The sequence below is a fragment of the Cygnus atratus genome, chromosome 17 (genome assembly GCF_013377495.2).
Source record: "Cygnus atratus isolate AKBS03 ecotype Queensland, Australia chromosome 17, CAtr_DNAZoo_HiC_assembly, whole genome shotgun sequence".
Lineage (NCBI taxonomy): Eukaryota > Metazoa > Chordata > Aves > Anseriformes > Anatidae > Cygnus > Cygnus atratus.
The window spans coordinates 25,299-52,360 of record NC_066378.1 but is presented as its reverse complement, the minus strand read 5'-3'; the positions used below and the strand labels follow the sequence as shown (position 1 = coordinate 52,360).

General features: G+C 41.2%; 1 protein-coding gene across 1 annotated transcript; it reads left to right on the top strand.

Annotated features, from left to right (window-relative positions):
* The first annotated feature begins 215 nt into the window (after positions 1-215).
* On the top strand, positions 216-27,062 carry MAJIN (membrane anchored junction protein). Its single transcript, XM_050714247.1, has 10 exons — positions 216-316; positions 3,986-4,031; positions 5,733-5,808; positions 9,090-9,215; positions 11,762-11,793; positions 12,610-12,719; positions 16,380-16,434; positions 22,689-22,761; positions 24,637-24,781; positions 27,017-27,062. The coding sequence occupies exons 1-10, from the start codon at positions 216-218 to the stop codon at positions 27,060-27,062; spliced, it is 810 nt and encodes a 269-aa protein (XP_050570204.1).

Below are 27,062 nucleotides of genomic sequence, written 5' to 3'. Positions count from 1 at the left end.
CCTTCCTTCCACTAGAAGGCTCTGCTCCAGAACCACCTCCAGTGCTGGGCTGTCCTTCCATGCTCCTGCCCTTTGCCAGACTCCCTCTTCCTACCGTCCCCACTAGTTGCATGTAATCTTTTCTTATACTGTGACAGAATGAAATCTGGTTAAGGGTTTTAATAATTTACCTTTAATTCTTTTGCTTCCCTAGGTGTACACTGAGGAAGAAAAATATGTCATTAAAACCATTTACATATCTGTTGCCTGAGACAAGGTTTCTTCATGCAGGCAGACTTGTGTATAAGTTTAAAATCCGTTATGGTAGCTTCAAAAGGTAAGAAAGTTAAAGCTGAAAAGTCAACCTGCAGCTTGATAATCATTTGTAGAACTGAGTTAATATGAGAATGTCAATACAAATTTTGGGGGCTCCTCGTTTCTTGCCTTCTTTCACTATGAAAGTTGTCACTTAAAAGCTGCTGTTGTGCTTTAGTTTGTTGTACACACTGAGCATTGGCATGGGAGAGTAACATGAGCCATAAAAAAATATTGTATTTCAGTTCCCTGTATGGATTTCTTGCCTCATTGGAAAAATAGTCTATTTTTACTGCCAGTGTTTTGAAATTTTGTTTTTAATTTAGAATCATAAAATCATTAAGGTTGGAAAAGATCTCCAAGGTCATCTGGTCCAACTGTCCCCCTACCACCAATATTACCCACTGCAGAATCATAGAATCAAATTTAGAAGCTGTAGAACCTTGGAGCTCCATACTCAATGTGTACTTATTTATTAGGCTGTCAGTTGTTAGCAAATTGCCTTTTGCTGGTCTTGCAATAATGCACTCGTGGATATATACACAGTCTTTAGAAACTCTCCCTGGCACCTGGGAGTAGTTTCTTTTACTCTCAGGATTTTTTTCTCTGAAGGTTCCCTTTCCACTGCCACTCTTATTTCAAATGTTTAAGACAAACTTGTTGTTTTGAAACAACAGCATGCCTCTCCTGCAGGTAGAGGAACTGAGGACTTCCTTGATAACTGCTTCTCTCAATTTATAGAAGGTATCGTAGTGACAAGCCTGAGAAATGATAGTGAAAGGACAGTATTTTAGTCTGTCAGTGTTGCTGGCATTCAAGGAAGAGAAAGGAAAATAGCCTTTGGGTGTGCAGAGGATAATGAATGAATAAGAGTTGTGGGAGGTAATGGTTGTGTGGTAAGCCTCAAATAGGAAGTTACAGTTACTAGACAGCAAAGTAACTTAATCGCAGTGTGCTGGTTAGTCTGGTCAGATGGGGAAGATGTAAAACACGAAAGGAGGTTGATCTTTAAAAGGTGAAAAAATAATATTCCCTGAGGCTATTGCCTTGGAGGAATCTGCTTGTATTTGCTAATTCAGACATGCAGATATGATAAACAGATCCTTTTGTGAGTGAACAAAACCTTGACCAACCCACTCAAGAAGTTTTTGGAGGTTTTAATTTGAGAGGGGACTCAATCCTTGAGGCTGTGGGCTCTAATCATCATAGAAGTTTAAGCTGTTCTGGCAAAAGGAGATACTACTGCTCAGGTTTAAGAATAGCATTCAAAACCAGGTGTTTATAGATTGTGTTCTGCCACAGGAGTGTTCTGTATATCTGAAACTTGGTCTGAAACTTTATACTTTGTTACTGTCAACTTCTGATAAACTATATTAATAGTTTATTATGTTAGTATAAATGTTAGTATTCATAAACATTAATAAAATTAAAATAAGCAAAACCAGTGGCTCTATTAGCATAATCTGTCTCTTTGTGTACATCCTTCAAGGCTGTGATCATCAGCAGACAGCAGTTCAAGGGTGATGCCCTCAAAGGCTTTTGGAAAGTCTTGTAAAACTGTTGAGATTATATCTCTTTCCAGATGATGGCAAGCATACAGGAACTAAGACTGAGGTCCTTTTGGGTCAGCAGATATGCTTGCATCAAAGAAACAGAGAAGCCCTGTGCCATCATAAAAAACCTGTTTTTATGCAGCAGGGCTAAAATTCCATATGGAACGACTCCCTTGAGTTTCTGTCTATGAGTGGTTTTCTCAACAAAAGTGAATTTCCTTGGGTAATCACATACACAAAGACATTGCCAGAGCCTGGTTTTATTCAGGAAGTAACTGTTATTAGGCTGAAGAAGACTTAAAGATAATGTGTTATGAATTAGATGATCTTGCCTTTAAGCACTGGAGAGAAGAATCAGTGTATCTGATCTAGCAGTAGCTCAGAGCAGCTGTGATCTTCCTCTTCAGAAGGCAGAACTCCTTTTGCAGATGTTTCTTGAATTAAATTTGGACTGTTTTCAAGATCTTTAATACCTGGCAGAGATTCTGAATATAGCTCTGAAGCTGGATGAGAAACATGAGAAACAACTCAAAAATCTTTTTTCTTCACTGTCTCTTTGCTGTGAAAGTCACCATGTTCATGCAACAGGGACAAGAGATGTCTATGGAAGATATATAGCCCTTGCCACAGTGTCCTTTGCCACACTGAAATGAAGTGATAGGGGGTACTTATGCAAAGCATCTGATTCATTCCTAATTCGTAAAAGAGAGTAAAATGTAAAATTGTAACTCCTACATGCATATATAGTCTTATGTTCAGAGAAACATTATCAGCCAGCCTTGGGATTTGGGAAGTGAAACTTGTTTTCCCCGCAATAAGATTGTGACCACTCTCAGGATAGATTTCCTACAGAAACTTGAAAGAGTTGATCCCAGCTGATCACAGAGCTGATTGTGACATGTGCTGGCTTTTGCTAGTGTGAAGTTGTCTTCACTGAAGGTCTTCTAAATACGTAGGGAAAATGAGGTAACAATAAAGGTTCTTTCTTTCTTTAAAGTCAGAAAGATGACTCCATTTGTGCATCTCTGCATTCCAGGCTTAAAAAGAAAATCACCCCTTCCCAGGTGCCCCCAAATCCAGCCAAATGAATCCCCTGCAATCAGATAGCAAGTCTGACACCTGTGCCAGGAGACCCTGGAATGTTCCTTGCTTTCTTCCACTTTTTCCACCTTTTTCTCCTCATCACCTTACTGAATCTTTCATTTCCCTGCTGCTTAATGAAGTCATCATGACCACAGTGTAAGACTTGGATGGGTGATATCCATTTCCTCCTATTGTGGCATGTTGTGCAATTCCTTTCATTAACTTGTTAGTGTCAAACAAGGAGAGAGCATTTCTGAAGAGGAAGGAAAGTTCTCATCTCTGACCAAGTTCTGACTAGGGACCCTGAATGTATTAGATATAAAAATGACTGCACTACCAAACCATAAATCAGAGAATACTTGCATGCCATGATTACTTATATTCCACTTAATTTACTTATTTCCAAGTAACAATTATGTGATTTGTTTACTTTTTAATGGATTCTGATTTTTTTAAAGACCTTATTTCTCACTGTATATTTTATTGTTGGCTGATACCTAGCAGCAAGCAACGTTTGAGAAGCTAGTTTACAAAAGATGTATTTAACATTGTGAGAGCAAAGTCTGATGTAGGCAGTACACAATTACCAGCATCAAACGGCCCTACTTCAGTGATGCGAAGCCCATTTCTTCAACGGTTCTGCATTGTGGATGGAATTAAGGGACAAGTTCTGATGGCTTCTTTTTGTCTCTTGACTAGAATGTAGAATGGATAATTGATAGGTTGGAAGACAGAAGTGTTAGTTTGAGGCCACCTTGTCAAAAAGAAATCATAATAGTTAGTGGGGATTGACTGAAAAGATCTGACCTCTTATTTGTTCTGTCTATGTGCACACAGTATACAAATGGACACAAATCAAAAGAAACAATCCTACTGAAGTAATAGAATTTTTAAGAACAATATTTTAAGAATTCAAATTCCTGCTAAGTATTTCCTCTATGTAGTGAGAATATGCCTTGTTCATGATGTTTTGTTGTAATTTGAACTCTGCCAATGAATGTAATTCCATTGTTTTGTGACTGGGGTGGGACTAATTCTCTCTGTTTGTTTCCCAGTGCTTCTGAACTAGATAACACTGAAAGTGCTGTCAAGGAGTTAGAGGTAGGACTAGGATATAAAGCAGGTCCATGGGGCCTTAGCTGAATGTTCAGCTGTGTAAATCTTTTATTCACTACGGGGCTGTGAACATCATGTTAAATGAAACATTTCTAAATAGAATAATGGAGAACTTGGGAAAGTACAAGGGTGAAAAAATACTTCAAATAATTTCATCAAAATGAATGCACAATTGGCCTGGAAAAAAAAGAATAATGCTTTTATTTGAAATATTTCAAATAATCTAATGAATTGGATAAATGGAAACTCATGTTTGTGGAGCTAGTTACACACCATTCTGTTCTGATTCCTGTTCAGATTCATTCTGAAGTAGAATTTTCCCATGGTTTCACTCTTGGTGTAGGACCTGACCACTACTTTTAACTTCTTAGGCTTCATTAGCTGTGAAACACTCCTGTTTTTTAAGGAGCTGTGGCAAAACTAGATTGACAGAGTGCTTTCTTTCTAATGCTAAATTGCATGTGCTTTTTTTGCATGTGGCAAAACTGGATTGACAGAGTGTTTTCTTCCTAATGCTAAATTGCATGTGCTTTTGTCGTAACTGTGGAGCCAGTGCAACCAGTGGATGTTCTTGTATTGATGCCATTACTTTGCAACCATGCTTGGTCATAGCTGATGAGATCTCCTCATCTTTTCCCTATTTGAGACAGAAGAAAGACCCTTTCATTCCCAAGGAAATGAGGCAAATATGTTGCTTACTTAAAAAATACTCCTATTACTTAATTTAAAAAATCTTCAGAGTATGGTAATAGCATTGTAAATATTGTTGAAGACAATTTGCTGATTTTGATATGGAAAATTATTATTTGTCGTCTTCGAAAAATAATTAACAATAATACCAAAAAAAAAAGCTTCCTTTTTGTAAAACAGGAATTTGTTGGGGCTGAATTACAGTTTCTCTGTAAATGAATTGTTACAACTAGAATCATAGAATATCCTGAGTTGGAAGGGATGCACAAGGATCATCAAGCCTAACTTCTGACTCCACATAGTGCAAACTAACAGTTAAACTATGTATCTAAGAGCATTGTCCAAACACTGCCTGAATACAGACAGGCTGGGTCCGTGACCACTTCCCTGGGGAACATTGTTCAGTGCTTGACCACACTCTCAGTGAAGAATCTTTATCTAGTATCCAACCTGAACCTCCCCTGTCACAGCTCCATGCAGTTCCCTTAGGTCCTGTCGCTGTGATCAGAGAGAAGAGATCAGTGCCTGCCCCTCCGCTTCCCTTCATGAGGAAGCTGTCAATAGCAGTGAGGTCATCCCTTAGTTTCCTCTTCTCTAAGTTGAATTGGTTCAGCATTCAGAGAAAGAGGAATATTCTTATTTTTGAAATAAATACCGAATGTGTTTTGCTGGAAAAAGGAAACTTCGTAAATTTAAAAGCCCATGTCCTTCAGAAAAACAAGTGTTTCTATGTTAATTTAAGATGTTCATTCAAGTCAACTTCTATTAGTCTTACTGCAGTGCACTCAAGGTGATACAGAGGGGGAGTGGGGAGAAGAAGGGGAAAAGGATAAGCAAAGCTGTATGTATCTAGAATGTGCTTTCCACAACTCATGCAAACTGTAAGGTTATTTTAAATTTTTCCCACTCCTTGAAACTGTACTTCACAATGGAATTGTGGATATATTGTTAATATTTTTCCCTCTTTTTTTTTTTTTTCATCTTCTCTATCTCCAGGAAGCAATTCGAGTAATCCTTGGAAATCTTGACGATTTACATCCATTTTCTACAGACCACTTCACTGTCTTTCCCTGTATCCTTTCAGCCTCATAAAAATAAATGATTCAATGAATATGTTGGGCATTACTTAATTCAGCATTCACATACAGTACTTTGCAGATCTTTAGTTACTTTGAGCTTCACAACTTCACATTAGCCGAGGACTCACCTCAGTTGTTGCCTTCACCAAAGAATTGATTTCAGAAGGGTGTTTTGCATTGTTTTTAGATTAATGATCTTGCATTCCAAGTCAGATCTAGTCAGACAAAACAAAAGCATATATATGAAGTCATAGTAAACTCACCAAATGCACTTGCAAACAAAGCTAGTGCATTGTTTAAAGCTGTTAATGAAATGTAAAACGTTCCTTACAGACTCAGAAACTTTGGCTCACTGGTAGAAAAGACTACAGTAGTTTTCTGGTAAGGTACATTAGAATTAAATAACAGTCATGGGATTCTGAGGGAGGATTGCTTCTGTAAAGCTGGCTTCAGTCTGTTCAGGAAGAAGTTTGAGCTTGACCTCAGGAGAATAGGGTAGTGTTCTCATGAATTCTTACGTTGCCTAGATGAATGTTTAATACAAAAGCTGTTTCTTGGGAGGGTGCAAATGTGAGTATATGCTTGCATACCCACTGAGAGCTGAGAGAAGTGAAAAATACCTGTGGAGTGAGTTTTACAAGGAGAGGTAATTATGAGTTAGAGGTAGATCTGAGATAGCTGGAAGACTAGATTGGGTTTTGAACACATTATACCTATAGGGTTGTCATCTAGTTATTCTGGTCACATCTTCAATATAAGCTTTGAAGTATAGAAATAAAACTAGAACAAATGAATTCATCTTATTTTGCTCATCCTATTTATTTCTTTGTGACCAGTGACCAGATTTTTTCCTTCTTCCCTGAAGTTTACAGAGGCATTTAGTGGCTCAGCCTGATTTGCTATCAGAAAATAATGTAAAAGCTCTATGCCATTGCACAGTATAGGCATAAAGAAGTTAATATTAGAATATTCACATGTGCTGGTTTTGTTGAGTGTTATTTCCTGGGGATTTCGATTTTGGTATGTAAATTCTGAAGCGCTTGAGACTGGATTATTCTGGCTAGCAGCTCAACTAGAGGCTCCTTCTTCTTCTAGATTTTTTTTTTTCATCAGAGTGTACTAGCCTTTATTTCTTTCTTGCACAACTTGACATAATTTAGCTATGTCTGCTGCGTATTCCACATCATATACATTTAAATTGACAGTAATTAAATGACAAGCATTAATTAATGTTTCTATTCTAGTTGGTTTAGTTTAAAAACAAAAAGAAGTCCTGTTGGTCTTGTTTAAGATAAAAGTAAGTCAATTCAATGAAAAGTCTTTTTTGATCCTAAGGTGAGTCAATTTTTGAATGACATTATGGCCTTTGGCATCACCTCCTATAGTTCTGGATGCCCACAAATAATGAACACCCATGTGTTTCTGCCTTCAAGGCATTCCATTTCAGTCTTAGAAGACTGCAGTATTGCCACACTTCATGTGAGCAGGCAAAAGTGAGATCATCGTCTTTTTCTCTGTCAGAACCTGATACACATGATCACAACTTAGTCCTGTTACTGCCAAGAAGATAAAGTAGCCAAGAGCATCATCAGACATGAAATATTGAAAGAAATACAAATTGTCTGCCGTTCCTTCAGTTCTCTGAATTTTCTTGAGATGCAGAATTCTTGAGACATTTTTATTTGAACTAGAAGAATACATGGTTTTCACAGAGGATGTTAGCTGTAGTTTCTGTTTATTCACATTCCTATTTCATGGATATATGAACTGATAAAAGGTCTTCCACCAGTTTCTTGAAAATCCCCAGGGTTTTGGAAAGCTGAGACAAAATGAAGATTAACTAGCAAATTATTGTTTGATAAATGTTAACCACACAACCATTTCAACAGCACTTCTCATGCAACTTTCCATAGCCATGTCAAATCTGATGGATATCACCCAGAAGTTGCTGCAGGTTATGTACTCTTTATCTCCATTTTGACAGACATGATCATTTGATGGTTGCTCATCTCTTCATTAAATGGCTTTTATTTTATGACAGTCATTTCTTGACAGCAGAGTGTGGGATTAGATCTCATTTGTATGGTCAATTTGTTCAAGATTCTGTAAGGGTAATGTGTTCCTGAGACTTATGCAAGCATTGGTGTGGAATTAAACCTGCACATTCAGATACCATTCTGGAATTGTTTGTGTGCCATGTTTGACACTTTGATAAAGTCCAGCTGCATGACTGAGGTATGTGAAGAGCATTATTTGGTAATACTAGTGGGAACATAAATCTTTCCCAAGTTGCCCAGACTTTTGAAACAACATAACTGGGATCACAGAGGGTAGCTCTCCTCATCTAAGATCTGTAGATAAAAAAATCCAGCCTTATTGTTGGTTTACTTCAGTAAAGCTCAGCTAGCCTTGCTTGCATGCTTGAGGAGTCTTTGATTCACACATTTATATTCTAGAATTTGGAAGCCCATCCACATTACAAGCTAGCACTGTCCTTGATGACAAGTGCAATCTCAGAGGGCTACTGTGTTAGATTAGTCCTGTAGTTATGTGTAGAACTCCTAGCTGCAGCATAACTTGTAGTTAATCACCAGCTGTGGAAGTCCTTGAAGAAAAACTCAAGTGAGCAATTTCATACCTTAAAGGAACTGATCGTGTAAGTGTTTCATCTAGGCAAATCTTGGTCTCCATCTCCACTCCTCAGGATGTTAGTTTCAGCTAGCAAATAGGCTAAAAATGTTCATTTTATCTGTTTCTTCTTTGTATCAGAAGCATGTAAGGAAATTGCTGTCTAGAACCACCCAATCTTGCATGTATGAGCTCATAGGTGCTGGCTGTCATGTCAGTTATCTTTTCTTTTTCCTCATTTTGAACTATGAAGTAGATGTAGTGATGCTACTCATATGAATCCTAGTCCCTTTTGATTTCTAAAATAATTACCTTATAGTTAGGAATGCTGATTAGGTTTTATTCATAGGGTTGGAAGAGCCTGGCATGTTGTTGCTTGAGGGAGAATGTCAGGACTTGAGCCAAATACAGTTAAGGAAACACAACATATTAATACAAGCTACTGATGGAAGAGTATCACCTGGATGAGTGTTTTTTGTTATGTGTTACTAGTGTTTTTTCACAAAGTTAGTACCCACAGATTGTATTTGCTGCTTTATACATGTGTTCAGTATAGTATGATTTTTGAAGCTTGTAAGGCATTCTCAGGACTCCTGTACTTTTAAAATGTTAGTGCTAGGTTCATAAGTCTTAACATCATTCTCAGATTTGCATAAGTGGGAGAGAGTATCAAAAATGAGATTCAAACACAAAAATGTACATCTTTTGCCTTATCCCTACATTTGCACTATGTATCTAGAACTCAACTCATTTCAGCAAAATTTATCTTTTGGTAAGTCTGTAGGGTTATGTTTGGATAATTTCGGGAAACAAATGAGTATGTTGCAGCATGGTGCCATTATTGCTCTTAAATAAAAATTTACTTTTCTACTCTGAGGTTAGCTTTTTCATTGAAACACTGGTGAAGTAATTCTGCTGCAGCTTTCAGATATATACATCTACATATGACGTTTGCCAGCTCAGTTATAGGCATCTGAACAGGAAGTCTTCTAGCAGCATCTGCAGAAAAAAAAATAATTCTCTGGAGATCTTGCCCATGGCATACTCAGAAGGTAAATACTTCTGTCTTCACTGATAAATCCCTCTTCACCTTTTCCCATCAGACAAAAAAAGCTTAGGAAGCTGCCTCTAGCTTTCACTTTTCTACAATAATGCTTCTAGAATCGCTGCTGCAGGCTGCTTTTCTCTTTTGCGTTATCTCAGGCTGATTTTAAGAAGCTAAGTATCTTGGGATAGTTTTTCGCTAACTCTGGGACTCCCAGATGATAAAGCAGATCCTGAAACTTCTCCAGTGAATTTCCTTCTTATCCTCAAAAGTGTTGAGGACATATTTAAAAATCATGGTGAAGCTGAAGGTCTTTTTAAAACTGTTGAGTTGTTGAACAAATATTCTCCCATTCCAAAATGACAGGAATGACATACCCTGTCACAGGTTCATGGAAAGCATCAACTACCACAGTACAAAACATATTGAAGGCTCAGAGGAGCAAGTCTGAAGCTGTATGAATAACCTTCCTGGCTCAGCCTGAAGATCCAGCTAGCCAGAATTTAGCCTTTGAGTGTGGTTGATAACAGATGCTTTGGGTTAGTATATAAATCCCCATGCATACAAAAATACTTTTTGCAGGACAGCTCACCAGTCTCGATCAATTCACACTGGAAAGGCTTCACAAGTCAATTTCTCTCTCTATTTGTTCTCATGAACTGTTTTTCCCTGAACTTACAAAGTTGCTTTTGGAACCTTCTTTTCCATTTTGGCACAGAAAATGAATTTCAGGGTGCACTGCCTGAAAAAGTCCTGCTGGTTGTTTTTACGCTTGCTGCTAGATCATTGCATTTCATGCCCCTTTCTTCTTATTTGAGGTAGGCGCAATAATAACAATTCACCTTCCCTTTCTGTGTTCTCATCATGAATTCATATCCTATGACTTTTCAGTTATGTTCTGTTCGAAACTGAAAAGTTCAGGTGTGCTTAGACGTCCTTGAACAGAAGCTTTTCAATACCTTGTTCTGCTCTGCCCTTCATGTCTACCATATCTTTAAAGTAGGGGGAGCAAAACTGCATTCAGTATGACTGTACTATAGATTTGAAATTGGGAATAGCGATGTATTCTCTTTTGTTTTGTTTTACTTTGCTATAATTTACTGGATTTCTATTTGCCTTTTCAGCCACTGCTGACTTTTCAGCTAGTATTTTCATGAAGTAATGACCAGTGGCTCCCAACATTCACTGCGTAATGTCAGTAGCTGGGTTGGAGCCAGTACTGCATGTGGACAGCATTTTTTAATTCCTTGTACTTTACTATGCTTGCTGACATTGAACTCCACTTGCCATTTCATCACATTCTTTGTTGTTGTTTTTATAAAGAAAGAATGCATTTGTTTCTCTGAATAATGATAGTAATAATGGTAATGTCTTTTGTATAACTAGTAAATGTTGTCACCTCACGAGTGTCTCATTTTCCACATTTTCTATGAATTCACTGAACAGGCTCAGGCCCCAACTAAGGTCTGTGTGGGACTTAACATTTATCCTTCTCTGTTGTGAAAAAATAGTGTTTATTCTTACAGTTTCTTGTTCTAACTTGTTACTGGTCCCCAACGAAAGCTTCCTTTTTTTGTCTTACAACTGCTAATTAGATATTCTAGTCTTCTTTCATTTATAAAATGAAATAGTAATCTCTTAGTCTCACTCATTTGCTTGTGTTGTAACATCCCCTGCCAAACATAACATGTTTTGATGTAAAAACTTCTAAACATGGAGAACTCACTCACTTCCCTGTACACCTTACTTACTCCAGTATTTAATTGCCCTCCCCAGATATTTGTACAACATTTCTATTATAAAAATATGTGCAGCATAACATGCCATAAATTTCAGGCACCAATGTTTCTGGTTTCTGTTCACGGGGATTTTTCTTCAGGAAACTATGTATGGATCTCATGCATAAGAGGTTAGATGGTCAATATTTTCTGGAGCCTATGCTCCAGATGTCCTTGCATCTTCTATCTGATGCCAGATCACAGTGTGACGCTAACAGTTCTAAAGTTCATTCTTCTCTTCTGAAGGCTTCTTTCACTTTTTCAAGAATAACAATTGTCCCCATTGCCATCAACATGTGACGTGTCAGGAATTCTAATTCTACAGCTGTTCTAGAGTTGTATTTACAGTTTTTCAATTTCAGCATATCATATGCAAGTTCAGCATAGTCTGCCTTGTTCTCAGAAAGTGAGGTACAATGCAAAAATTTACTTTTAAGTTGGTTAAAGAAACTCCAGTGTAAATATTCACCAAATTTTGTAATACCTCTGTTACAGGTAAAGAAGTAAACAATGACAGTTATGAACTTGTAAGTTGTGTGTGTGTGTTTTGAATTATATTTTAAACAGTCTGTAGAAGCAGAATATATATAGAGAGAGAAATTCCAAATTACAGCCAAAAGTATTTAAACATAGGCAATGCTACAGTTCTCCAGTTCCTAGGTACCAGTCAGGCAATTTCAATTGGCATTCAATTCTCAGCTAAAACCATTCAAGTCAGGTGAAATACTTACGTTAATTCCAGTGGACTTTAATGAAGTCCTGCCTCAGGACCTCAGAACCTTCCTGGCTTTAGTTAAGTGTACTTTCTACAAGTCTGAACTGACCTGTCCAATATCCTCAATGTAAAAGTCTGTATGAGGTCATTTCTGAATAATTGTTTCCTAAGTACTGTATATGTCATAAACAAGAAAGTTAAGCTAATTTGGAATGCTTTTGTTTAATGAGAGCTCAGGATTTGTTTTCAATATGGATATGTATCTGAAGATGGAGTTAGTGAAGATGTCCTGTCCAAATTCTCCCAAAGAAATCCCACTATCTCTGTTAGAACTACACTCCTAGTAAAATCAAGGCACTCTTCTAAAGACAGAGAAAATATGATGCCCTGAAAGCACAATTTTGAGCTTAAAACTGTTGAGCATAATTTTCTGGATGGCCTCTCTGCTTATCAACCCTTTGAATAAAGAAGCTAGTAGTTTATTCATGAATCTTTTTGTTTGTTTGTTTTCATTATATATATGTGAACAATTTTGCTAAATTTAAATGTATATTTACTTTGAATTTTGTTATAAAATAGACAAGTCAAAATCAAATGTTACCAATGCAAAGTTTGCAATGTTTTGAAGGTCAAGAGAAGAAATGAGATGTCAGAAAGTACTGAAATGGAAGAAACAGTGAAGAGGAGAAGACTTGAAGGTCAAGCAGAGACCTCATACCCAAAGTCATGTATCAACAGGTCAGTTGACTACAAAATATTCTTCCAGGGTGTACGTAAATATTTTTCATGTGCCATTGACCATCCTCATACATCATTGCTGTGTAGCCCTTTGCCCCATTGTTCTTTTTCGTTTTCTTCCTAGATGAAAGAATTTAAGCAGTATTGGCCTTATTTGCAGAAGACTTATCATATGCTTTCAGGTTCCAATGCCATTTAATAGGGGACATAAATCTTCCCCTTTAACTCCTTTGTCTTAATGTTGTATATAAAATTACAGAGGGATGAGAATTAAGAAACTACACAAAACATTGTATTGGCTTGCACACCTGAGCCAAAAATGACAAGGGGAAAACTGGGAACAATTTTCTATTCTGTTTCTGTGAGTCAGCTAATGAATGCTGCCTCTCAGCCTAAGATTGATGGCAAAACACATTTGAGCTTACTATTTTCAAAGTGCTTTAAAGTCTCACAGACTGTACATGTGTTGTGTTTGCACACGTCTTTCAGTTCAGATTGCTTGGTAACTGAACTACTGATGGTTATTCCAAAATGCATCTATATCTCTGGATTTCACAGAATCATTGAAGGTTGGAAGGGATGTTTGAGACTGCCTAGTCCATGGTCCAAGGGTCAACTAGAGCTGGTTGCCCAGGACCGTGTCCAGTGAGGTTTTGAATAAGTCCAGGGGTGGAGATTCCACGACTTCCCTGAGCAACTGATTCCAGTGCTTGACCACAACTGCACACACAAAAAAGTTTTTTTTCTTATACTCATATCAATTTCACATTTTTCAGTTTGTGCCCATTGCCTTTTGTTCTGTCATTGTACACTACTGAAGAGAGTACAGCTTCCTCTTCTTCATTCCCTCTCAACAAGCATATGTTGGTAAGATCCCACACTGGTCCTTCTCCAGGCTAAACAGTCACAGCTCTGTCTGCCTGTCATCATATGAAAAGATCTACAGTCCTGTAATCATCTTTGTGGTCCTTCGCTGGACTTGCCCAGTGAGTCCAAGTCTTCTCCTGGGGAGCCCAGACAGAACACAGCACACAGATGTGGCCGCATAAGTCCTGAGTAGAAATAAAGAACCACCTCCGTCCACCTGCTGGTAACATTCCACCTAATGCAGCTCAGGATGTTGTTGGCCTCCTTCACTACAAGGTGCAACACTGGTTCACCATGGCTAATCTCAAACTCAATTCTTTACTGTCTTTCAGAGGCAGGCACAATATTAATAGTCTAGCAAGCTTAAAATATATCACCTTATTATCTAGAGTTTAGCTTTAAAAATAAAATAGTGCCTGCACTTAATATTTGCAAATACATGACAGACTATCCCAAATCCAGTGTTGGAATCTGAAGTGTTTATGCTCACCTTTCTCCTTCCTTGGTGGCTTACAGACCATGTCAAATCATTTCCCTTTTTACTGTATAGTCTAACCAATTTCCAAATTTGTTTCATGCAGAAATTAGAACAGGTGAAGACTGAAGCCAGTTCTTTTCCTGTTCATTCAAAAGTAATCCTTTCATTTTTTTTTTTTTGCCCAAGTGTTTCTAGAGACAATAACTGTTGCAAATTTGTGAAGAATGAGAGCAGGATCTAGAATACTTTCTAAACTCTTTTAGCCAACATGTGAGTTGTAGATCCATTTCTGTAGAATCAGAAGTGGATTCAATAGCCGTTTCTGACCTTAACCATAAAATACATACTCAGAAGTAGTTATTTCATTATCTGGCAGTTCCCTCTTAATCCTGTATCTTGACCCAACAGTTACACTATTGCAGAAGAACATTAAAACAATTAATCATTTTAAAGTCTATTTATTATTTCAAAATGAAATTGGTGAGGCATTGACTTCAAGTCATTTACCATTTTTTCTGATTACTTTGTTGGACTGAATTGCTCATTCATTCTGAGTATTTCCTACCCTAGGAAGGTGTTTTTCCACTGCAATCATACCAGCTCTTGATTTTTTTTTACTTCTTAGACAAGGTGTTTTAAACCTCATGTGGTAAGTTATTTCTCCCTTCCTAAAAACACTGCACTTCTCTGAACAGCATTCCATACTTTAATCTCTTTCAAAGTGGTGACACCAAAATTATGCACAGTGTCTCACAACAACTCTGCAGATCTGCAAATGAATGCAATGCAGACCCTCTTACCTGAATAAAATGTACAATTGTGTACTTAAGTCATATATAGAACCCTGCTTCCCCAAGTTTGGTTGTAGTTAAACTACAAGAAAGAAAAAAATTATGATTTGTCAACTATTTTGACAAACCCGTCTCTCAATTTGTCAATTTGAGATTTTTGTTTTGTGGGAGGGGATACTGTATGTGCCTTAAGAAAAAGATTATGGAATTAAAAGATCTTAACCTGGGAACCCACCCAGTAGTTCAGACCAAGGGTCTGTCTAATTTCCTGTCTTTAGCATGTGCCAGAAATGGATATTCAGGTAAGAAGAGGAACAGAGCAAATGTCTGTGGTACCTTCTAAATACTCTCCCAGTCTTTAAGTGTTTTCAGTTTAGAGACTTTCCTGAAGCTAATGCAGTTTGTCAAGTTAATAACCCTCAGAGGATCCCTCTTCCTATATGCAATTTTCCAGTCTCCCTTTGCAGCCACGTCCATTTTTTACTCATATTTTAAAGGTCTTGGGACTTGTTAGTCAAGGAGTTCCACTGGTCATCTACTGTTGGAATGAAAAGTCTCCTTCACTTGTTCATTTTGAGCCTAGTTCCCATTAATTCAATTGGCATGTCTCTTGTGCTGGAGAGACAGTGAATGCTAAGTCCCTTTCCACTCTCCCTCTCCTTATTTGGACTTTGTAAAATTCTTATCCTCTCTAATACTTTCTCTTTTCCCGTCTGTTAAGTCTTATTTGTCTGCTCAAAGAAAAACTATTCTGTATGTTTGATAGCTTTTGTTCCTCTTCTCTGAGCCTTTCCAACTTACGGAAAAGGAGGAACTTTCCAGATTCCCCATCTAATGCTGGGGGACCAAGCCAGCACATGGTATTCTTGAGGTGTGGGAGAGCCTTGGCTTTGTACAGTGCCATAATCCCATTTTTCAATTTTGTTTTCTGTTCTTTTGCTAGTAATTCCTCCCTTTTCCTAACTTTGGATTTTTTTTGAGGGTACTACCGAGTGTTCAGCTGTCAGAATTTCTATCACCTAATAGGGATAGAAATGTAATTATTAATTATCTTCATAGATAATATTTTGTATTATCTATGTTGATCTGTTTAAAGCGGATTGTTTTTCTCCACATGCATCACTTCATACTTCTCTATACAATTTTCTCTGCCATTGTATTGCTCCATGTACAAGTCTTGTAGGACCCTTCTATGGTTCTTTGCTGTCAGCCCTTTTCTTTATGTCAATAACCTTGTATGATTTGCAAGCTTTCTGAACTCACTGCTCATCACCTTTTCTATGTCACTTAACACTTCTGTTGTCTTTAAGTGCTTTTTGTTTTTTCTAGAGAAGCAGAAAGCTTCTCTACTGGAAAACTTCTCTACTGTAATGTATCCGTATTTTCATTTTTTAAGTGAAAATTTGAAATATGAGTACAAATATATATTAAGGGTATATATATCATAGGCTAGAGGTTTATAATAACATACCTAGGTGGCTATTTACGTTTGCTTCTTTTTTGTAATATTTGGTTTATTTTTAGACCTGGAGCTGAGAACGTTCACCATATAATTAAAGCAAAGCATGGATTTGAAATGGTAAGCTGCAGAACACTCAGAAAGACGCAACAGCATTTGTTTAGTCCTTGATTCTTAAAATGGCAAGCATAAAAGTGCCTTCAGGTAATTTTTTTTTCACTTGCATCTGTGATAGAGAACATTTTTGATTGCTTCTCATGAAAATTAGTCACATGATGAGTTTTACAGAGAGACCACATGCGCTTTTCTGATTCTCAAACTAAGAACAATAGGGGTAAGCTTAGCCTCTCAGATACGAACCTGAAGAATGCCTTACCTTGACTTCAAGACTCTAGTTGTGTTCTTTTACCTCAGATGCCTCTTCATATAGGGCCCCATAATGGGCCTGCAGTAGGTGCTGACCTTGATACAGACTTCAGTGTCAATACTTACTGCTCACCACACACTACTCTGTGTAGATGGCCTTGTGGGCATCTACCTCCTCTTTAAACAGTATCATGAGTTTTCTCACTATGTCATCAGCGGTCAGGTTTATGAGGTAATTATTCCAGAAGGAATAATTAGAAGCAGTTGCTTCCTAAATCTATGGTTCTCAAAAGACCTTGTCAGAAGGGGAAGATTCTCTCTCTCCTAGCCATCAAGAATCAGTCTGCAAAAAAGCTGCTTTTACAGAGCTACCTTTGGGCACACCCTTTAGGGAATATGTTCCTCCCTAACACTCCCATTTTCCTTCTGTTATGTGTTCCACATCCTTCTAAATGTCACAGTGCACTTGATCTATTTCCAGGATACTGATACTTATTCTAAATTTAGTTCAAATCCTGCCATACTATCACCTTCCTGGCCTTTCTTCATCCCATGCTCTTAGGGGAGTCTTTTCAGAGGAGGTAAACTACTTCCTCATCGGGTTGTCCACAAAGGAATTTGCCTGGTAGTATCAAAGGAACAGATGCAGCTCCTACTGTTCCTTGTGAGGTGAACATTTGAATCAAATACCTGGATTTCTATGTGTTTCTGTGTAACAACATGATGCTCCTATGTCCAGAACCTTTTGGAACTCTGTGGTGGATTTACTCTGATGGGTAGCTGAACTCCACCACACCATTCTCCACACACAAAGGTGCAATACGATCATAATTTTTCTGGAGTGATATACAATAGCTCGCATTTTCTGGTGTTACCAGGTTGCATGGTTATCTTCAGCCTGCACAGATTAAACTCTGATATTGAAACAACCCTTACCTTTTTTGTAAGCCCCAAATATTCTTTCAGAAGAGGGACTTTTGACAAGTTTGTCAGCTTTTTCAAGATAGTAAAGAGTATGCGTGTTACTCTTTGGGAGCAGTCAGTATAGAAGAACTTCTCTAAAAGAGGCAGACCTACTTATCTCCGAGGTGATCGGCTCCAGGGCAGACGTGTTCTGCAGCGGAGCGGGGGATCGAGGCGGGCAGGGCTTTTTATACGGAATTGAGGCCACTTGATGCAGCCGAGGGAGCCGCCAGGACCTGACAGCCCTCACAAGGGAGGCTGACGAGGCGTAGGCGGAGCCAGCAACGCCCCTCTACCCTGATGTTCAAAAGCAGCCCCTAGGGAGCACGAGCGACCAGGAGCGTGGTGACCAGGGCGGGCAAACAGGGCGGAGCGCGTCAGAAGGGCGGGGCGCGGCAGTTTGCGCAGCAGTGTGTGCGGGCAGGGCGCGCTAAGGCAGGGCAGAGCGTTCCGCCCCGCCCATAAGAACAACTCATCTACTGGCTGTCTACCACTATCTAGGCTGCAATGGTCTACACTAGGCAGAGAGCTCTCTCTGGAAAGTCTGTAACCACCCAGACTGACTGCCTGCTCAAAAATGCGGCAGTTCAGCTCTCTGGATGCAGGGAGTGTCTGAGCCTGTTGCTGCCATCAGAGGGAGGCAGAGATACTGTGTGTGTGAGGTGTGAGCAGGTGGATGACCTGGTCTGCCTGGTGGCAGAGCTCAGGGAGGAGGTGGAGAGGTTGAGGGCCATCAGGGGGTGTGAGCGGGAGATAGACTGGTGGAGCAACTCCCTGCAAGGCCTGAAGGAGAGGTACCGGGGTGAGACACCCCAAATGGGGGTGGACCCCCTGCCCTGTCGCTGTCGGGCTGAGGGAGGGGACCTGGGAGTTGAGGAGGAATGGAGACAGGTCCCTGCTCGACCTCGCAGGCAACGCCCCCCCCCCACCATCCCCACCTTCCCAGGTGCCCTTACACAACAGATTTGAGGCCCTGGAGCTTGAGAGACCGGTGGGTGAAGATGAGGTAGAAAGTCTACTCAGGAGGATGCCTAGGGCGAGGAAGTCGACTCCATGCCTCAAGACTGCCTCCACCAAGAAAGACAGAAGGGTAATCGTTGTAGGCGACTCCCTTCTCAGGGGAACAGAGGGCCCTATTTGTCGGCCTGACCCTACCCGTAGGGAAGTCTGCTGCCTTCCTGGGGCCAGGGTCAGGGATGTTGCCAGAAAGCTTCCCAACCTGGTTTGCCCCTCTGATTACTATCCTCTGTTGATAGTCCAGGCTGGCAGTGGTAATATTGAAGAGAGAAGCCTGAAGGCTATCAAATGGGACTTTAGGGGACTGAGATGGTTAGTGGATGGAGCAGGAGTACAGGTGGTGTTTTTGTCCATCCCTACAGTGGCAGGGAGGGGTACAGAGAGGACACGGAAAGCCCACCTGATAAACACGGGGCTCAGAGGCTGGTGCCAACACAGAAATTTTGTTTTTTTTGACCATGGGGCGCTTTACTCGGCACCCGACCTGACGGCCGCAGATATGTCCCACCTATCTCTAAGGGGAAAACGGATCCTAGCCCAGGAGCTGGCAGGGCTCATTGAGAGGGCTTTAAACTAGGTAAGAAGGGGGATGGGGCTGAAATAAGGCTTGTTAGAGGTGTGCCAGGGGGAACAATGGCAAGGCTGTGGGAGAAGGCAATGGCCCAACTGAAGTGCATCTACACTAATGCATGCAGCATGAGTAACAAACAAGAGGAACAGGAAGCCATCGTGCAGCAGGCAGGCTATGACTTGGTTGCCATCACGGAAACGTGGTGGGACCACTCTCATGACTGGAGTGCTGCAATGTCTGGCTATAGGCTCTTCAGAAGGGACAGGCAGCACAGAAGGGGTGGTGGTGTGGCTCTCTGTATTAGAGAGTGTTTTGATGTTGTGGAACTTGAGGCTGGGAATGATAAGGTTGAGTCCCTATGGGTTAGGATCAGCGGGAAGGCCAACAAGGCAAGCATCCTGGTGGGGGTCTGTTAAAGACCGCCGGACCAGGATGAGGAGACAGATGAGGAGTTCTACAGGCAGCTGGCAGAAGTTGCGAAATCGTCAGTGCTTGTTCTTGTGGGGGACTTCAACTTCCCAGACATATCCTGGAAGCACAACACAGCCCAGAGAAAGCAGTTTAGGAGGTTTCTGGAGAGCATGGAAGATAGCTTCCTGACGCAGCTGGTTAGTGAGCCTACCAGGGGAGGTGACCTGCTAGACTTTCTGTTCACAAACAGAGAAGGACTGGTGGGAGATGTGGTGGTCGGGAGCTGTCTTGGGCAGAGTGACCACGAAATGGTAGAGTTCTCTATTCTTGGCGAAGTCAGGAAGGGGCTCAGTAAAACCGCTGTCTTGGACTTCCGGAGAGCTGACTTTGAGCTGTTCAGGACACTGGTTGGCAGAGTCCCTTGGGAGGTGGTTCTGAAGGGCAGAGGAGTCCAGGAAGGCTGGGCACTCTTCAAGAAGGAAATCTTAATGGCTCAGGAGCGGTCTGTCCCCACGTGCCCAAAGACAAGCCGGCACGGGAGAAGACCGGCCTGGCTGAACAGAGAGTTGTGGCTTGAGTTTAGGAGAAAAAAGAGGGTTTATAATCTCTGGAAATGAGGGCAGGCCACTCAGGAGGACTATAAGAATGTTGCGAGGCTGTGCAGGGACAAAATTAGAAAGGCCAGAGCTCATCTGGAGCTCAATCTGGCTACTGCCATTAAAGATAACAAAAAATGTTTTTACAAATACATCAACACAAAAAGGACGACTAAGGAGAATCTCCATCCTTTACTGGATGCGGGGGGAAACTTAATTACACGAGATGAGGAAAAGGCTGAGGTGCTTAATGCCTTCTTTGCCTCAGTCTTTAGCGGCAAAACCAGTTGTTCTCTAGATACCCAGTACCCTGAGCTGGTGGAAGGGGATGGGGAGCAGAATGTGGCCCTCATAATCCACGAGGAAATGGTTGGTGACCTGCTACAGCACTTGGATGTATGCAAGTCGATGGGGCCGGATGGGATCCACCCGAGGGTACTGAGGGAACTGGCGGGGGAGCTGGCCAAGCCGCTTTCCATCATTTATCGGCAGTCCTGGCTATCGGGGGAGGTCCCAGTCAACTGGCGGCTAGCAAACGTGACGCCCATCTACAAGAAGGGCCGGAGGGTAGACCCGGGGAACTATAGGCCTGTTAGTTTGACCTCAGTGCCAGGGAAGCCCATGGAGCAGATTATCTTGAGTGTCATCACGCGGCACTTACAGGGCAACCAGGCGATCGGGTCCAGTCAGCATGGGTTTATGAAAGGCAGGTCCTGCCTGACGAACCTGATCTCCTATGACAAAGTGACACGCTTAGTGGATGAGGGAAAGGCTGTGGATGTGGTCTACCTTGATTTCAATAAGGCTTTTGACACCGTTTCCCACAACATTCTCCTCAAGAAACTGGCTGCTCATGGCTTGGACTGGCATACGCTTCGTTGGGTTAAAAACTGGCTGGATAGCCGGGCCCAAGGAGTTGTGGTGAATGGAGTCAAATCCAGTTGGAGGCCGGTCACTAGTGGCATCCCCCAGGGCTCAGTACTGGGGCCAGTCCTCTTTAATATCTTTGTCGATGATCTGGATGAGGGGATTGAGTGCACCCTCAGTGAGTTTGCAGATTACACCAAGTTAGGTGCATGTGTCGATCTGCTCGAGGACAGGAAGGCTCTGCAGGAGGATCTGGATAGGCTGGACCAATGGGCTGAGGCCAACTGTATGAGGTTCAACAAGGCCAAGTGCCGGGTCCTGCACCTGGGGCACAACAAACCCAAGCAGAGCTACAGGCTGGGAGATGAGTGGTTGGAAAGCTGCCTGGCAGAGAAGGACCTGGGAGTATTGGTTGGTAGTTGGCTGAATATGAGCCAGCAGTGTGCTCAGGTGGCCAAGAAGGCCAACAGCATCCTGGCTTGTATAAGAAGCAGTGTGGCCAGCAGGTCTAGGGAAGTGATTGTCCCCCTGTACTCGGCTCTGGTGAGGCCGCACCTCGAGTACTGTGTTCAGTTTTGGGCCCCTCACTACAAGAAGGACATGGAGGTGCTCGAGAGAGTCCAGAGAAGGGCAACGAAGCTGGTGAGGGGTCTGGAGAACAAGTCTTACGAGGAGCGGCTGAGGGAGCTGGGATTGTTCAGCCTGGAGAAGAGGAGGCTTAGGGGCGACCTTATCGCACTCTACAGGTACCTTAAAGGAGGCTGTAGCGAGGTGGGGGTTGGTCTGTTCTCCCACGTGCCTGGTGACAGGACGAGGGGGAATGGGCTAACGTTGCGCCAGGGGAGGTTTAGGTTGGATATTAGGAAAAACTTCTTTACCGAAAGGGTTGTTAGGCATTGGAATGGGCTGCCCAGGGAAGTGGTTGAGTCACATCCCTGGAGGTCTTTAAGAGACGTTTAGATGTTGAGCTTAGTGATATGGTTTAGTGAAGGACTTGTTAGTGTTAGGTCAGAGGTTGGACTCGGTGATCTTGGAGGTCTCTTCCAACCTAGACGATTCTGTGATTCTGTGATTCTGTTCAGAAGAAACACCATCCAGAAGAAACTTCAGTTGTGAGGGCCTGAATTCTCACTGAAACCAAAGGCGGGTATAGAATCTGGCTCACTTCCTGCTTCTGACACTTTTCACTTCTGCCCCTTAATTGTCTGTCACTCTGTTGACTACTATTGTGAATGAGCAGGTCTAATGTCTAGGGGTCTCTTTTGTCAAGTGGCTGTTATTTCTCACAGCACCTCATTTAAAAAAAAATCTCTATCTATATCATACCAGCTGTTACTCTTTTAGTATGTAATATTTTAAAGTCTACTAAATGAATTACAGCTTTACTTTAGGTCTGTGAATGTCCTGGAGAGGGAGGGGTAGAAATATATTGCTGAGGAAAGTTGTCATACTAAAAGTAAAAAATGAACACAAAACAAGAGTAGACCTTGCCAAGTTCTTAAAGCAAGCAAATAAACAAAAATCGCATTTAAAATAGAATTTTGTATTGTATAACACAATTTATGGGTTGCTTTTCTTTTCAGAATTATTCCAAAGAAATTCAGTGTGAGCATAGTCCAGCATCCTTTACCATGGGCTGTAACCAAGAGAGTTTATGTAAGTAAGAAATTCCTAGATTCTTACATGTTGCATTCCTGTTGTTCATCTTAAGTCAAAAACTACAAGATATTGGTTTTCTTATAATAAGAAACCAATTGGTTTTCTTTTCTTATTTGTATTGGTTTTCCTTTAAGAATCGTGTTTGGTATTTTCTAGCATGTAGTCCACAAATTATTTTGGTTGAGACTCCCATCCAACATAACAAATTCCCACTCACAGACATAGGCTGCATAGCTCTTTCAGGACTGGACTGTGAGATGGAAATTTACCTCACAATTTGTATTTATTGAAGTCATTTGAGGAGGAGCGCTGCTGGATCTTGTCCTCACTAACAAAGAGGGGCTGTCTAAAGTGGTGAAGGTTGAGGGCAGCTTTGGTTGCAGTGGCCATGAGATGGTGGAGTTCAGGATCTCATGTGGCAGGAACAGAGTACTGAGCAGAAACACAACCCTGGACTTGTAGAGCTGACTTTAGCCTTTTCAAGCATTTGCTAGGGGAAGTGGGACAAGGGACAAGGTACTTGAAGGAAAAGGGGCCCAAGATAGCTGGTTAGCATTCAAGGACTGCTTCTTCCAAGCTCAAGAGCAGAGCATCCCAACAGGCAGGAAGTCAGGAAAGAGAGCCAGGAGACCTGCATGGTTAAACAGGGAATTGCTGGGCAAACTCAAGTGGAAGAGGAGAGTCTACAGATCATGGAAGGAGGGGCTGGCCAGTTGGGTGGAATATAAGGCTGTTGTCAGTATTTAGGGAGGCAACTAGGAAAGCTAAAGCCTCCTTAGAATTAAACCTTGCGAGAGGGGTCAAGAACAACAGAAGGGGCTTCTTCAAATACATTGCAGATAAAACTAACACTAGAGGCAATGTAGGCCCACTAATGAGCGAGGTGGGTGCCCAGGTGACAGAAGATAAAGAGAAGGTGGAGTTACTGAATGCCTTCTTTGTCTCTGTCTATAATGCCAGAGGCTCTCCTGAGGAGCCCTGTATCCCTGAGGCTCCAGATGAAGTCAGAATAAAGGAGGAGTTTGCCTTTGTTGATTAGGGCTGGGTTAAGGACTGATTAAGCAAGCTAGACATCCATAAATCCATGGGATGCATCCGCGGGTGCTGAGGGAGCTGATGGAAGTCATTGCTAGGCCATCATCATTGGTAAGTCGTGGGCATTGGGAGAGGTGCCTGAGGACTGGAGAAAGCAAATGTCACTCCAGTCTTCAAAAAGGGTGAGAAGGAGGACCCCAGTAACTATAGACTGGTCAGCTCCACCTCCATCCCTGGTAAGGGGATGGAACAACTTTTCCTTGGCATTGGAGAGAGTCCAGTACAGAGTCACGAAGATGATTAAAGGAGTGAAGCATCTCCCTTACGAGGAAAGGCTGGGGGAGCTGGGTCTCTTTAGTTTGGAGGAGACTGAGGGTTGGCATCATTAATGTTTATAAATATGTAAAGGGTGAGTGTCAGGAGGACAGAGCCAGGCTCTTCTCAGTGACATCCAATGATAAGACAAGGAGAAATGGGTGCAAGCTGGAACATACGAGGTTCCACTTAAATGTTAGACGAAACTTTTTTACGGTGAGGGTGACAGAACACCGGAACAGTCTGCCCAGGGGGGTTGTGGAGTCTCCTTCTCTGGAGACTTGCAAAACCCCTCTGGACATGTCCCTGTGTGACATGATTTAGGTGTTCCAGCTCCGGCAGGGGGATTGGACTAGATGATGTTTCAAGGTCCCTTCCAATCCCTAACATTCCGTGATTCTGTGAAACTTCGTAGATGTCAGTCAGTGTTTGTACATATCAATTTCAAGGTCTGTCAGTCAGTATGCAGTGAGTATGGAGAGAGTGAGTTCATATTTTTGTTCTTGATCCTGTTTGTTACAGGGGAACCTGTGGAATATAGTGTGGAACAAAGTACAGAAACCAGTCAGGCTGAAGGTGAAATGCAGCTACTGCAGCAGATGGACCAAATCAGGAACAACAGAATTGTGCAGTCAAAAGGAAGAGGTCTCTCAAAGTTCTGGAGAAGGTACTAAACCTGCACCTATGATCAGATGTAGTTCTTACTGAAAGCTGCCTCATAGTCCATTATTTGTTTTCCATTAGTTGAGGTTGAGAACCTCCTGTTCTCATATTTCCTGATTTTTAAAAGAGACCTGTTTCTTCTGGTGGGTGGATGTTTTTTACATAAAACATTGCAGAGCAGAGATACTACAGAAAACAATAAATGAACTAGCTTATGTATGAGAGGAAGCTTCAGCTGTGATAGGGTTGTGTTAAAGGTTAAAGTAATTGGGAGTGATGCCCAATTAGCTGTTTTAAGTCCAGTCACGTTCAGGGTACTGAACTATCATGATTATGGATTCACAAATAACGTAAAACACCGTCAACCTAGTTGCGTTCCATGAACTACCACGGCCACACTTGAAGAGTTCAGTCACATTCAATGAGAACTATCTCAGCTCGACTAATGAGTAGTGCAATTTATTAAAGTAACAGGTACACAGGTTCTTTGGATAAATAAATTCACTGTCTCCAAAGCACATACAAATACCAAAAGTATGAGTAACACAGCCTGGCTATAAATGTGTTAAAAGGTATAAAGCGACTCTATAGACTTCTAAGTTTCCCGGGGAGGCACTTGGTATAACCAAGTGTTCAAATCTTACCTAAAGGCATCCCATTGGAGGGGGGGTGGAGAGGGGGAGAGAGAGGAGGAGAGGCTCAGACTGTCGACTGATCCCAGAAGTCAGAAGGTATCCTTCATTGTGGTATCTTCCCTGACATCCTCTCTCTCTTAAGCCAATTTATATTATTTTCTGTCTTTTAGGTGGAGCTTGAGTAACTCTAGTCATGTGTATCTTGGTTACGATTGGTGCAATTTTTTCTTGCTTTTGTTTAAAGTTATAGGCTCAGAGAAACTCAGAGTGTGTGCTCAGTGAGGGGTGGACGCACCTTGGATATGGGTAGCCTTTGGGATGGAGGTTTGTTTTGGTATTATAATGATATTATAATGGGCAAAGTTCAACAAAGTACAGCATTTTGTCAAAAACATGACAGGCTGTTGGCCCAGGGTAGCAAATGTGCAGCTTATCGGTTCCAGTGCGCACAAGAACAATCAAGTTCCCATCTTATCACAGAGCCTGGCCATGATGTCTCTGCTCCACTTCACACCCCTTACAGTTCCTCTTAGAGTCAGCACACCAAGTTCCCCCAGTGTGGTCAACATCTAAGGTTGGAGGCCTGGGGAACTTCCATATAATGCAGTTACACTTCAGCCTGGAAGCTTCTTCAGTGCTGTACCTTTTCTTTAAAATGTGAACAACAGTTTAATTTCCAAGTCACCTCCAGAAATCATTACACAGATAGTAGGGAATAAATATCATGTGAGCTAATTCACTTACATGAGAAGCCACTTGTGCTGGCTATGTCCTTGCTGTATCTGTGGCTGTTTGATTCTGGACATGTAGGTGATTCTACATTATCTTGAAGAGTAGATACACCTTTTCTGTGGTTAAACTAATGTCTTCAAGGCAAAGAAACATCCACTCATGTGCTTTATTCTTGTAGAAAGGTGCACATTCCTAATAAATGTCCCTTTTCTTATCTGTCTGTGGGAAAAAAATCCACAGGGGATAGTTACTGACTTCAGTCACTGCCCTTGTATCACATAACGAGTGCCATCTACAACCAGATTTTTAAGACTTACACATTCCCCCTTCTAACAGGGCCTTCCAGGCCCTGGGAGTGAATGGGACTGAAGATCGGTCCCATTAAGGTAAGTATGACCTTTATTTGGTCACTTAGCAACTTTGGCCTTTGTAGTTTTGACTCCAAAATACATCATTTTAAATAGAAGGTAAAGTGACCATATCAAGTAATCATGCAAACAGTGACCATGTAAAGTAACTGTGCAAACAGTGGCTGGACATTGCTAAAAGTGCTCTAAAGCTGTAGGAACTGCATAAGAGTATTCTATTCACTACACACCGCAAGTCCAACAACCACAGTAATAGGTAGGTAACAGATTTGGAAGAAATAAAAATCTTTATTAATCATAATGTATGTCAGTCCCTTTAACTATTGAGACTAGACCATTATGGCATGAGTTATTCTTTTATTCCTCTCTTATTTTTTTCAGTCTTCTTCTGAATAGTTTTGTACTTGGAGTTATGTTATTCTAGTGCAGAGAAACAACCTTGTTATTACTATTCTCAGAGAAGTATTATAAGTGTAATGTGATCTTTTGTTTTTGTTTCCCTAGCATATTCTTTTCTCCACTACAGCATCTTTTTGGTGGAAAGAACTGA